This window comes from Macrobrachium rosenbergii, chromosome 48, assembly GCF_040412425.1.
Source record: "Macrobrachium rosenbergii isolate ZJJX-2024 chromosome 48, ASM4041242v1, whole genome shotgun sequence".
Lineage (NCBI taxonomy): Eukaryota > Metazoa > Arthropoda > Malacostraca > Decapoda > Palaemonidae > Macrobrachium > Macrobrachium rosenbergii.
Genome location: NC_089788.1, coordinates 77,707,720 through 77,722,719, shown reverse-complemented (window position 1 = coordinate 77,722,719; position 15,000 = coordinate 77,707,720). Strand labels below are relative to the sequence as shown.

Below are 15,000 nucleotides of genomic sequence, written 5' to 3'. Positions count from 1 at the left end.
GGCCAGAAAGGATTTTTCTTTAGCAAAAAAGGAGTTTTTTTAGCAAAAGGATTTTTCTTTGACCAAAAAGGATTTTTCTTTAGCCAAAAGAGGTTTTTTTAATAAGGAAAAAGGATTTCTCTTTGGTAAAAGGGATTTTTCTTTCAGATATATATATATATATATATATATATATATATATATATATATATATATATATATATATATATATATATATATATATATATATTTAAATTGACCAAAAAGATGTGAGAAGTTCAGCCTTTCTGAACCTCATAACTCAGTCATATTTTAGTCCCCGTAGGGGGCTAAGTGCCATCAATGCACCTTATGCGGTGCACTGTAGGCATTACTTAAGGTTCTTTGCCTTGTGCCTTCGGTCCCTAGCTGCAACCCCTTTCGTTCCTTTTACTGAACTTCCTTTCATATTCTCTTTCTTCCATCTTACTTTCCTCAACCCTCTCCCAACAATTGATTCAAAGTGCAACTGCGAGGCTTCCCTCCTGTTACACCTTTCAAACCTTTGACTGCCAATTTCCATTTCAGCGCTGAATGACCTCATAGGTCCCAGTACTTGGCCTTTGGCCTAAATTGTATATTAAGTTCAATTCAGTTCGAACCTCATAATTCAGTAATATTTTGGAGCTACTGAATAAAAATGAATTCAGATCGCTCAGAGTCCTTCCCAAACTCAAACATTTTGACGCTGTCAGCTAACTGGTCCAAGAGATTAAGAACAGGAATGATAAAAGTAGGAGATGAAAAACAAGATTAAAAAATTTATATGAACCGAATTTCTGAAAGGAAAAGATGCCCATATCAACCCACTTGTGGAAAAGAAGGTTATGCATGCACAGAAAAACTCAGAAAAACTCATAATATACATTCACGTTGACGAGAAGGTTATTCATACACAGAAAAACTCACGAAAATTCACAAAAACTCATGATACACATTTGCATTGACGAGAAGGTTATGCATACACAGAAAAACTCATGATATACGTTCACGTTGACGAGAGGGTTATGTATGCATACACACAAAAACTCATAGTATACATTTGCATTGACGAGAATATTATGCATACCCAGAAAAACCCATAAAACTCACCAGAAAAACTCATAATGTACACTCACATTGACGAGAAGGTATGCATACGCAGAAAAAGTTAGCAAAACTCATTATATACATTTGCACTGACGAGAACATTATGCATACGCAGAAAAACTCAGAAAAACTCACAATATACATTTGGATTGACGAGAACATTATGCTTACGCAGAAAAACCCGTAAAACTCAGAAAAACTCATGATATACATTCATGTTGACGAGAAGGTTATTCATACACAGAAAAACTCACAAAAATTCACAAAAACTCATAATATACAGTACATTTGCATTGACGAGTTTTTGTGAGTTTTTCTGCATACGCAGAAAAACTCACAAAAACTCATGGTATACATTCATGTTGACGAGAAGGTACGCATACACAGAAAAACTTAGAAAAACTCACAGTATACATTTGGATTGACGAGAACATTATGCATACGCAGAAAAACTCATAATATACATTTGGATTGACGAGAATGTAATGCATACACAGAAAAACTCATGATATGCATTTGGACTGACGAGACTATTATGCATGCGCAGGAAAACCCATAAAATTCAGAAAAACTCATAGTATACACTCACATTGACGAGAACATTATTCATACCCATAAAACTCACCAGAAAAACTCATAATATACATTCACATTGACGAGAAGGTATGCATACGCCGAAAAACTCACAAAAACTCGGAAAATCTCATGTACATTCACATTGACGAGAATATTATGCACACAGAAAAAAAAAAAACAATGGTGTTTCACTTTCATCTGTATAAGTCCTACTCTACAGGCACAAGAATAAACAGAAAAATCAGGCCCATGTCTCCATTTTTCGCCAAATTGGGGTTCAGGGTGGGGCGAATAGAGCATAGGGTATTGTCCCCTTGATGTGAAATGATTATGTACACTTTGATAAGACGTACAACATTTTCCACACTTTTCACATTTTCAACATTGTCTTCACATCTCCAACTTAGAACCTTTCTTGACTTTAGTAAAATACTGAAGTTTTTTTTTTTTATATATATTTTAGGGGTATATAAGTCCTCACTGATAATTCTGTAGGCGAGTTTTGGTCGCTAAATGGTCCTTTATATGAAATCTCGATCGCCTGCAAAATACCAGGGTCTACACTACGTAAGAATCGCTTCCGCTCCACTAAATGGACAGAAGGAATCCTGCCAGTTTCTCTTGCGCACGCCAGTTCACACACACACACACACACACACACACACACACACACACACACACACACACACACACACACACACACACAGGCAGACTGACAAGACAGACACGCTAATATTGACAAGCAGCAGTTGCTTTTTGGGGGATGTGGATACTGTTTGGCCAAAAAAGTTGCAAAAATATTTTGGGGAAGAAACTAATTCTTTTATCTTTTTCTTAAACTCTCCCTAAAAAAAGGATTGCAGGATTGCAGGATAGCAAGCTATCTGGTCACGTCCTTCAGAAGGCCTTGTTGCAAGTGGACCTACGTAGATGCGTTAAAAAAAAAATCCCAAGGACTCAGGGAAGAAGAAGAAGGTCATTTCTTCCTCCTGAGACTTACGACCTTGGGACGAGACCAACAGGCCCTTACAAACACATACACAGCACATGACATCACGATTGGTTCTCCCTTTTGAAAAATAGAATCCAATTTTTGTAATATCTGAAAACTCTGTCGATCACAGGGAGACACGGTCTCACTGTTTCCGGCTGGTCCAGGAGAACGGGCAATACGGATTTGGGGAGGGGAATAAGGACTCATTCTCACGTTCCTCCTCCTTCGCTTCTTCTTCCTCTACCCTCCTGCGAGATCTATGATGTGTGTCTACAGCAACTACGAGTTACAAAAATAATTTTGTACTTCGTTCACGCCTGCAAGTCACGACTTAGGGTTCGAGATGAGAGATATAAGTAAGGGTGATACATATATGTGCTATATATATACTGGTTCTTTTCTCACTGTCTCGAGTAAGGAGTTCCTCTAGGTGTGTACTTAGTTCCTGATTCGCTTTGTGCATTGATGGGATGTATTTTATAGGTCATGCGCAGTCCGAAAAAGTATAAATGGAAAACTGTTCCTGTAGATTTGATTCATGAATGATAAGCCTGTCTTGGGAATAAACATTATTTTATTTCAAACGATTTGTTCTCATTTTGCTACACTAGCATTCTTGATATTCATTTTCAACTTGACATGTGAAAAAGTATTACATTAGATTATTAGTTACAATATTTGCCACACTTATCTCACTTTCAAGCTTGGTATGAATTGATCCACATGAATCTTAGCTTCCTTTTATAATAATCAAGGCAGATCTGTTATAATTATATTTCACATTTGACCCGATCTTTGTATAATCATCTCACACTTCATCGCAGCGTAATTGATAAGTAACGCCAGTTGATTCTCGACATCAGTCAAGCATGTGTCGTTCAACTCTTCAGTTGAATAAGCTGTAATCTTAACTTGAAGCGAAATTCGGCTTATCATATCTATTACAAGAGAAGGCTTCAAACTGATATGCACTTTTATCTTACAGACTGGAATCTGTAATTCATTCTGAATTCAGAGGCGTCTGGAGTTCCCAGTGTCTTCAGCGTTCCACAGGGCCGGATAATTGAGTCGACTTTGGGGAGGAGGTTTTGGATATATCAAGTTTCCAGTGTCTTCCCAGCTTCTTCAGGGCTCCACGGGGCTGGAAGATTGAGGCAGTTTGCGGAAGGGGATTTTGACCTATCCAAAATTAAAAACCTCAGCCTTCCACAATTAATTTTTAATTCTGATTCTGAGGCGTCTGGAGCTTCCAATCTTTTCAGGATTGTTCCACATGGCCGGAAGAGTGGATAGAATATGGGGCGAGGGGATTTTGACCTGTCCAAGAAAATAAATCTAAGCCCTCCATAATTCATTTTCAATTCTGAGGCATCTGGAGTTTCCCATGTCCTCAGGATTCCACAGGGCCGGGTAATTGAGTAGTTTTGGGGGAGGCGATTTTGACCTATCGAAGAAAAGTAAACCTGAGCCCTCAACAATTCATTTTCAATTCTGATTCTGAGGCTTCTGGAGTTAATGATATCCTCAGGATTATTCCAGAGGGCCAGGTAATTGAGTAGTTTTGGGGGAGGCGATTTTGACTTATTAAAGAAAAATAACCTGAGCCCTCCACAATTCATTTTCAATTCTTATTCTGAGGCGTCTGGAGTTTATGATATCCTCAGGATTATTCCAAAGGGCCGGATAATTGAGTAGTTTCAGGGGAGGCGATTTTGACCTTTTGAAGAAAAATAACCTGAGCCTTCAACAGTTCATTTTCAATTCTGATTCTGAGGCATCTGGAGTTGATGATATCCTCAGGATTATTCCAGAGGGCCGGGTAATTGAGTATTTTTGGGGGAGGCGATTTTGACCTATTGAAGAAAAATTACCTGAGCCCTCAACAATTCATTTTCAATTTGATTCAATTCTGATTCCCTGGAGGCATCTGGAGTTTATTTTGGGGGATACCCCCTCAGGATTATTCCAAATGGCATTTGGATAATTGAGTATTTTTGGGGGAGAGGATGCTGACCTATTGAAGAAAAATAACCTGATCCCTCCACAATTCATTTTCAGTTCTGATTCTGAGGCGTCTGGAGTTTCCAAGATCCTCAGGATTATGCCAAAGGGCTAGATATTTGAGTATTTTTGGGGGAGGCAATTTTGAAATATTGAATAAAAATAACCTGATCCCTCCACAATTCATTTTCAGTTCTGATTCTGAGGCGTCTGGAGTTTCCAAGATCCTCAAGATTATTCCAAAGGGCTTGATAATTGAGTAGTTTTGGGGGAGGAGGTTCTAACCCATCCAAGAAAAACCAACCCGAGCCCTCGCGTCCAAAATGATCACTCATCCTCGACAAAATATGAATTGGGATCTGAAATGGATGTCTTGCTTTCCCATTCTTCCTCTTTCCTTCCTCTTTCCCTCCTCCTCCGGCCTCGTTAGAGCTCGTAGACGTCCTTCTTGTGGTGGTGCTTCGGCCTCCTGGATTCCTTGAAGTTCCGGGGCAGCTTGACGTGGGTGTGCGCCGGGGGGCGGTGCTCCCGCGTGGAGGCCGTCGTGTACATGTTGTACCCGGGGATGATGTGGACCCTCACGTCGCTGGCCGGCCTCGCCGCCGCGGCCACGGCAGCAGCGGCCGCCGCGGCCGCCTCCCCGCTGCGCCCCCGGCGGGAGAGGGAGACGGAGGTCTTGCAGCAGCAGTAGTGGAACAGCTGGACGTAGGCCTCGCGGAAGGGCTTGTGGGCGGCGTAGAGGAACCCGGAGGACGTGGCCGCGGCCACAGGCAGCCAGGCCACCCCGTTCCTGAAGGTCAGAGAGGCCCACCAGTCCCCGGCCACCCCGGCCGCCCAGCACCCGCCCACGATGGCCGTCACGACCAGGTTCGTCCCCGTCAGGGCCAGGTCTCTGGTCAGGGCCTGGGGCGGCTTCATGGTGGCCGGCAGCGGCCGGCGGGGGCCGCCCCCCCGCCCGGCCAGGAGCGTGTGGGCGTGCACGCTGAGGGCGACGACTAGGGGCGCGGCCACCAGGACCACGCCCACGGCGGAGGTGAAGGCTGTATGGACGGCGGGCGGCGGGAACTGAGGCTGTTTGTGGTTGCAGTGTTTGGGTCCGATTCCGCTCAGCCACTGGGAGATGGTGAGGGCGCCCGCCACCACCCACGACGCCCCCACCATGGCCGTCAGCAGCACCACGCCCATGCTCTTGCCGGCCACCCGCGCCGAGTTCTCCCACGCGAGGGCCGGCAGGGTGAGGAGCGAGCAGTGGGCGGCGAGGGTGGTCAGCAGCCACGAGGCACAGCACACGGGCGTGGGGGACGCCCACCCGGCCAGGAGGGCCACCACCCACGTCGGCAGGACGCCCGCACTCACGACCAGTCCGGCCAACATCATGTTGACTATGAGGACGTTTCCTGGAAGAAGAAATATCGTCATGAAAATGTAATCAATTAAATAATTGATAATTTAATATATTAAATAATACTAAATAATTTAAAATAATAATTAATGAATAATAATTAATTTTATACGTTAATTAATAATGTAATAAATTAATTATGATGGGAATTTGTCCCTAAATTCATGAGTTTTAAAATCTTACATTAAATATAAAAAGTTATTTTCTACTAGTAATATTCAGTACCTAAGTGATTACACAGACACACACACGCACGCTTGCTTGTGTGTGTGTGTGTGTGTATGGCTGTGTAAATGCAATAGATAAATACACTTATATATATATATAATATACAAACAAATATACATACATACATACACACTCAGCCCTAGAAGTTAAAAAAACTAAAATGAAATAAGACAGCAAATCCTCAAACTAACATTGCGTGCTCTAAATGGCTTACTGTACCATGCACACACATTTATAAACCAAAACAAAAAGATAAAAATGGCCCCGAATATTTTGCCGTATATTCCAAACAGTAACAGACCGCCCATTTATTCCAATTTCGACGTCGCTTAAAACATGCAGCCAAAGGCAGAAATGGATATTTCCAGGCCCAACCAGACGGGGCTCAAATCGGGACAGATATTCACCTAACGACTGGGCCTGTTATGGCCCTCTGGTCGTTTTATGGCCTCCACTGGGCTCAAAACAAAAATCCTACCAGGGGAAAAGAATTGGTCTTGAAATATGATTGAGTCACGAAGCTCGTCTCTGTTCTGTTATTTATTATTATTATTATTATTATTATTATTATTATTATTATTATTATTATTATTATTATTATTATTATTATTATTATTATTATTATTATTCAGAGATGAGCCCATGCATATGGAACAAACCTTATTTGTATCTGTTCTTACTGACTTCATGAATGATGTCCATTTTTTATTTTTCTTAGGAGCCACTCTTTGTTTAGGGAAAAGGGTTGATACATACATACATACATACATACATACATATATACATATATATATATATATATATATATATATTTATATATATATATATATATATATATATATATATATATATATATATATATATATATATATATATATATATATATATATATATATATATATATATATATATATATATATATATATATCACCTACGAAGGTAGACCTGAGGAATTTTGATGACAAGGCTTAAAATTAAAATAATATTAAGAGAATCAGCTTTTTACATCCAAACCTCCCAATAATTACTTTTTAAAAAATCTATTTTACCTGTTCCTTTCCATGAAAGTTTCTGGAAGAGGTGTGACATTCTCCCATGTCTCATTCTCGTAATATTATAGTTAGGAATGACTTCTAATAGCAGTGGGGACTGCAGTGTAATTATGCATTGATAATTCGGTTGTCATTAGCCTTGGCTTAACAACATTGGGTTGGCAGCTCCTTATGTTGCATGTGAGTGATGTTATTATTATTATTATTAATATCAGAAGGCAAACCTCTATTCATATGGAACAAGCCCAGAGGGGCCACTGACTTGAAATTCTAGCTTCCAAATAATATGTGTTCATTTGAAAGAAGTAGCAGAAGATAATAGGAAATATAGAAAGAAGAGATCAGTTATTAGGGGAGAGAGAGAAAAAAAGGCAAATTCATTCATTAACTGATAAATAGATAGAAATATAAATGAATGATTAAACTACAATGATTGAACCTGAAACAGCTATCTGTTAGAAATGAAAAATCTACAGAAATTTTCAGAAGGACTTTATAAGATAAATTCTGAAACCTGTAATGGATCTGTCCTAGATAATGACGCCCCCCCTCCCCACAAGGATTTTAACCCGGTATGTATCCACCTTTGCGGCGTGTTTAGAACAAGCCTGTTGGAGACGACCGTAAAATCATAAACAAAAGACTGTAAATATCATAAAGATAATGACCCCCAAGAAATATTAGCCCTAGATAACGAACCCTGAACTTTCCTGGGGTGGTAACTATCTAGGAAAGATCCCCTGTAATTATATAACAGAAGAGAAATTATTGAAGTCTGCATAAAGAATCGAATTTGAATCTGAATATAAAATTTAGACCAAAGGCCAAACGCTGGACCTATGAGGTCATTCAGCACTGAAAGGGAAATTGAAAGTGAAAAGTTTGAAAGGTGTAACAGGAGGAAAACCTGGCAGTTGCACTATGAAATAATTGTTAGGAGAGGTTTAAGGAAAGTCAGATGAAGGAAAGCGAATATGAAAGGAGGTACAGTGAAAGGAATGAAAGGGGTTGTAGCTAGAGGCCGAAGGGACGCTGCAAACACCCTTTAGTAATGCCTACAGTGTACCGTGCGAGGTGCACTGGCAGCACTATTTTCCTACGAGGGTAAAATATATCACTGGATGCTTTTCCTGCCGAAAACCTTGAATCCGAAGTTAGGGAAGGGGAAAAAATTGGAGGAGGCGTTTCTGTAGTGGGGTTCGAACCCACTACATACTGCGGAAGGTCTCAGTCTTCAAGATTCCAGGGAGGGGGAAACGCCCCCTTAAAATGTCCCCTGGAAGCGTCCTCTTGAAATGGCCCCCTTACATTCAGACACCCACCACTAGCTCCCAATACATACAGGGCATTGTGTTGGGACTCTCACTCACTCTCTTCCCTCTCTCACTCCCTCCCCCCCTACCCTTGCAAGGTATTGATAATGGATTCTTGTCATGAGAATCGGGAGAGAGGTCAGTTGAGAGAGAGAGAGAGAGAGAGAGAGAGAGAGAGAGAGAGAGAGAGAGAGAGAGAGAGGTTAGGGGTGAAAGGAGCTTCGCCATTAGGGGTGAAAGGAGCCTCAGGGCAAGAATATATGTTCCAAAGAGAGAGAGAGAGAGAGAGAGAGAGAGAGAGTGTGTAAAGTTTTCTTCATATATTTTTGCTTTTACCTCAACATGGCAAAGCTGTTTGTTGCATTGGAATTAGAATATGGCTCCGTGAGACTATCAATAATGCTTTCTCTCTCTCTCTCTCTCTCTCTCTCTATATATCTATATATATATATATATATATATATATATATATATATATATATATATATATATATATATATATATAATTATATATATATATTTATAGATAGATAGATAGATAGATAGATAGATAGATAGATTTTTTGAGTGTTTTTTCTTAGAGAGAGAGAGAGAGAGAGAGAGAGAGAGAGAGAGAGAGAGAGAGAGAGAGAGAGAGAGAGAGACGTAGACAGGTAGACAGATTTAACCTTGTCGAGTGTCAAGCCAAAAATAGAGGATTCTTTTCATCCTCGGAGCATTATTTTTTTAATCCTCGTAGGATTATTTTTAATCCTCGTTGGATTATTTTATAATCCTCGGAGGGTTAGTTTTAATAACTGGAGGATTATTTTTTCATCCTTGTAGGATTATTTTTTAATCGGAGGATTATTTCTTAATCCGCAGAAGATGTTTTAAAATCCTCGGAGGGTTATTTCTTAATAATCAGAGGTTTTTTGTAATCCTCGAAGGATTTATTTTCTCCTTGAACGATTATTTTTTTATAAGCGGAGGATTATTTTTCAATAATCGGAGTATTATTTTTTAATCCTCTGGGGAATATAATTTAAATCCTCAGATGATTATCTTTTTAATAATCGGCGATTATTGTTTAATCATCAGAGGATTATTTTTTAACTCTGGTAGGGTTATTTTTTTAATCCTCTGGGGATTATTTTTTAAATCCTCAGATGATTATTTTTTAATCCTCGGAGGTTTATTTTTTAATAATCGGAGGATTACTTTTTTAATCCTCAGTTGATTATTTTTAAAATCCTCTGGGGATTTAAAAAAATCTGAGATGATTATTTTTTTAATAGTCGGGGATTATTTTTTTAATCGTCGGAGGATTTTTTAAAATCCTCTGAGCATTATTTTTTAATAATCGGACGATTATTCTTTAATCCTCGGAGGATTATTTTTGAAATCCTCAGATGATTAATCTTTTAATAGTCGGGGATTATTTTTTTAATCCTCAGAGGATGTTTTAAAATCCTCGTAGGGTTATTTTTTGATAATCAGAGGATTATTTTTTAAATCCTCAGATGATAATTTTTTTAATAATCTGGGGATTATTTTTTTAATCCTCGAAGTATTTTTTTTTAATCCCCAAAGGAGACATTCCATAAGAATGTGTCCTCCCTGGCTACGTGTCAATTTGGCCGCGGACCAGATGGCTATTAAGAATAATCACTACCCCCCCTATGGTCCTAGGAGTAGAATAGACCTTCCTCCGGGGTCCTAGGTGGAGAATAGCCCCCCAGGGCCCTAGGGGAATTAAAAAAGTACGGTCGGTGGTCCTTTTCGATTTTGGCAAGGTGGTGTGATCAGATAGACACTTTCCCTTTCCCCATTGATTTGAAATTTAGAGAATAAAAAGAAAAGGCTTTTATCTTTAGAGTCCTGTCCAGCTCCCAAATTCATTCATTCATTTTTTTAATATTTTTTTTTATTTTCAGATTTTGGTAATAAAATCTAAATTTATTCATGTATTTTTTAATATTTTTTTTTCAGATTTTAGTAAAAAATTGTGAATTCATTCATTAATTTTTAAAATATTTTTTTTATTTTCAGATTTTGGTAATAAAATCTGAATTTATTCATTGATTTTTGAATAATTTTTTTCCAGATTTTGGTAAAAAAATCTGAATTAATTAATTTTTGAATAATTTTTTCAGATTTTATTTAAAAAATCTGAATTTATTTATTCATCTTTTGAATTTTTTTTTTTCTTCTCAGATCTTAGTCAAAATAAAAACGGCTTTTATCACACTGTTCACCTCCCAAATATATTCGTTCATTTTTAAATAATTATTTTTTTATTTTCAGGTTTTTGTCTCTGTCCAGTTCCCAAAATTTTTCATTTACATTTTTTATTTCTATATTTTCTTTTCAGATTTTAATACAAAATTTTTGTCATCACCCTGCTCAGCACCTAGATTTATTCATTAATTTTATGAACATTTTTTCTTTTAAGATTTTAGTAAAATAAAAGGGTTTTCATTACCCTGTTCAGCTCCCAAATTTATTAATTAATTTTTTTATTGTTTTTTTTATTTTAGTAATAAAAGGGGTTTCATCACCCTGTCCAGCTCCCAAATTTATTCATTTATTTTTTTTATTGATTTTTCTCTTTTGATTTTAGTAAATAAAAAGATTTTATCACCCTGTCCAGCTCTCAAAATGATTCATTATTCTTGCAATAACTTTGTGTTCAGGTTTTATAAAAAAAAAAAGGTTTTTATCACCCAGTCCAGCTCTCAAATTTATTCATCCATTTTTAAAATAATTTTTTATTTTCAGATATAAGTAAAACAAAAAGGTTTTTATAAACCTGTCCAGTTCACAAATTCATTCACTCATTGTTTTATATTAATTTTTTTTATCAGATTTGAGTAAAACAAAAAAGCTTCTTATCAAGCTAACAAATTTATTCATTCATTGTTTTATATTTATTTTTTCTTTCCAGATTTTAATAAAATAAAAAAATATTCTTATCAAGTTCCCAAATTTACTCATCATCTTTTTATATTTATTTTTTCTTTCCAGATTTTAGTAAAATAAAAAAAGCTTCTTATCAAGGTCCCAAATTTATTCATTATTTTCTTTTATATACTTTTTTAGATTTTAGTAGAATAAAAAAAAGGTTCTTATCTAGCTCCCAAATTTATTCATTATTTTTATATATTTTTTTCAGATTTTAGTAAAAATATAAAAAAAGGCTCCTATTATCCTGTCCAGCTCTCAAATGTATTCATTCATATTTTCTTTTATATTTTTTCCTTATAGATTTTAGTAATCAAAACTTTATCTCACTATAATTATCAATAGTAAGGTAGCTGTCTATAAATAGTTCGGTCTGTTGGTGTGTCTGTAGTGTGAATTTGTCTGTATAATGTCTGTTAGCAGGATTATGTGAAGACCATTGAACGGGAGAAACTTTGAAAAAAAAATTATTATTATTATTATTATTATTATTATTATTATTATTATTATTATTATTATTATTATTATTATTATTATTATTATTGTTGTTTTTGAAAACCTGCTAGATTCTCATTGGAAAATCTACTCATTACAATCAGTTACACTTTACAAAAGTTCATTACAATTTTAGTAATAATCTATATTTTTTTTCTATTTTCTATTTTTATATTTCTAGTTTTTCTATTTTATTTTCTTTTTCTATTTCCAGAAGCTGCGGTGGAATGTCTCCATTTTGGTGAGTGTTAATATATTATTTATATTTTGGTGACTCTAAAAACCCTTTTTTATGTTTTTATTTTAATTAATTTTTTTGTAGTTCATTGAGAGTTGTTATTCTCAAGTTTTCTCTGTTTATTGCTTTTTATTCTTTCATTTGAACTCACAAAATCGAAGATAATCCTAATTTTTCGCTAATTTTTTGCCTATCACTCGCTAGTTATTTGCTGATCACTCGCTGGTTATTTGCTGATCATTCACAAGTTATTTGCTGATTACTCGCTAGCTATTTAGTTATCATTCACTAATTACTTATTATCACTCGCTGGTTATTTGCTGATTACTCGCTAGCTATTTGCTGATCACTCGCTAGTTATTTGCTGATTACTAGCTGGTTATTTGCTGATTACTCGCTGGTTATTTGCTGATCACTCGCTAGTTGTTTGCTGATCACTCGCTGGTTATTTGCTGATCACTCGCTAGCTATTTTCGGATCACTCGCTGGTTATTTGCTGATCACTCGCTAGCTATTTTCGGATCACTCGCTGGTTATTTGCTGATCACTCGCTGGTTATTTGCTGATCACTCGCTAGCTCTTTGCGAATCACTCACTGGTTATTTGCTGATCATAACTGATCACTCGCTGGTTATCTGCTGATCACTCGCTGGTTATTTGCTGATCACTCACTGGTTTTTTGCGCATCACTTGCTGGTTATATGCTGATCACTCGCTAGCTATTTGCGGATCACTCGCTAGCTATTTGCGGATCACTCGCTGGCTATTTGCTGATCACTCGCTGGCTGTTTACTCATCACTCGCAAGTTATTTGATTATCACTCGCTGGTTAATTGCTAATCAATCGCTGGTTATTTGCTTCTCTCTCTCTCTCTCTCTCTCTCTCTCTCTCTCTCTCTCTCTCTCTCTCTCTCTCTCTCTCCTTCACCACACCTGTCTGTGTTCCCCAATGTAATCCCCCCACTTAGAGCAAACAGCATTCAGGTTAGACAGCAAACCCAATAATGCACGAAAGGGAGATTTACCCGAAATCCCTCATTTTGTTTCAGACACACCAGAGGGGTAACAGACAGTCTGAAGTGGATTTAATCGGCGTATTAACCCCCCCCCCCCAACCCCCGTGCAACGCGCATGCGCGCCTCCCGTGGCCTCAATCTGCCGCTGAACAGCGTATCCAAAATTAACGCAAGAACAATAGCGTCAAGCGAAGCTTAACGCGATTATGCAACAGTGCGCCATTACAATGATACAGCGGGTTTTGGGGGGAGGGGGTGGAAGGGGGGCGGTTGGGGTTGGGAATCTGTCGGATGCTTGGCTGCGATGTTCTGGGAAACAGATTTATTCTCGCTGACAAATATCCGGAGGGCTTCGTCTCGTATCTCATAAAATTGGGTCATTAAGAGCGTTTCTTGTCACAGAATTGGTCGTTAAGAAACCATGCCCTGTCAGAACTCCTTAAATTAGGTCATTAAGAGACTGTTTCCTGTCACAACCCATGAATTGGGTCATTAAGAGAGTGATTCCTGTCATAAAATTGGTCATTAAGAAACTTTGCCCTGTCAGAACTCCTTAAATTAGGTCATTGAGAGATTGTTTCCTATCACAACTCATAAATTGGGTCATTAAGAAAGTTTCTTGTCATAACTCACAAAATTGGGTCATTAAGAGATTGTTTCAAGTCATAACTCATGAATTGGGTCATTAAGAAAGTGTCTTGTCATAACTCATAAAATTAGGTCATTAAGAGATTGTTTCAAGTCACAACTCATAAAATGAGGTCATTAAGAAACTGTTTTCTGTCTTAAGTCACAAAATAGGTCATTAAGAGGTCATCAATTTTTTCCTGACATAACTCATAAATTAGGTCATTATGAAAGTGTTTCCTGTCCTAAGTCACAAAATAGGTCATTAAGAAACTGTTACCTGTCATAATTCATAAAATGGGTCATTAAGATATTGCTTCCTGTCCTAACGCATAAAATAAGTCATTAAGAGATTGGTACCTATCATAAAATGGGTCATTAAGAGATTTTTTCCTGCCATAACTCATAAAGTAGGTCATTAATTTTATCCTGTCATAACTCATAAATTAGGTCATTAAGAAAGTGTTTCCTATAAAGTAGGTCATTAATTTTTTCCTGTCATAACTCATAAATTAGGTCATTAAGAGGGTGTTTCCTATAAAGTAAGTCATTAATTTTTTCCTGTCATAACTCATAAAATAAGTCATTAAGAAAATGTTTCCTCTCATAACTCATGAAATGGGTTATTAAGTCATTGATTCCTATCATGACTCATAAAATTAGGTCATCAAGAGATTGTTTCCTATAACAACTCATAAAATAGTTCATATTTCCCTTCATCCTTACAGTGAATTGCATTAGAATATTTCTCTTCATCCTTAAATTGAATTACATTAGAATATTTCTCATAAAATGGGTCACTAATTAGTTGTCTGTCACGGAACCTTTAACAGAAATTTAGAATTTGTTACTTGCCTTTAACGTAACTTTAGTAGAGTTTAAATAGAAATAACCCAGCCGGTAACGTAACCTTCAATATAATTTTATCGTGGAGTAATCCATTTTTGCTTGGAAAAAAGGAGCACCCGAAATTATTGTAATGAAATTCAGTGTGAAGATTATGCCAGT

The 15,000-nt window shown here is 37.1% G+C and overlaps 1 protein-coding gene across 1 annotated transcript in view; it reads right to left on the bottom strand.

The window, feature by feature from the left end:
- Positions 1-246: 246 nt before the first annotated feature.
- The window catches only part of LOC136831616 (alpha-1D adrenergic receptor-like), a 200,834-nt gene continuing 186,080 nt past the window's right edge, over positions 247-15,000 (bottom strand). The window contains exon 4 of the mRNA XM_067092245.1: positions 247-6,075. Within this exon, the coding sequence (XP_066948346.1) occupies positions 5,105-6,075 (971 nt within the window). The 3' untranslated portion in view covers positions 247-5,104. The remainder of the gene's footprint in view (positions 6,076-15,000) is intronic.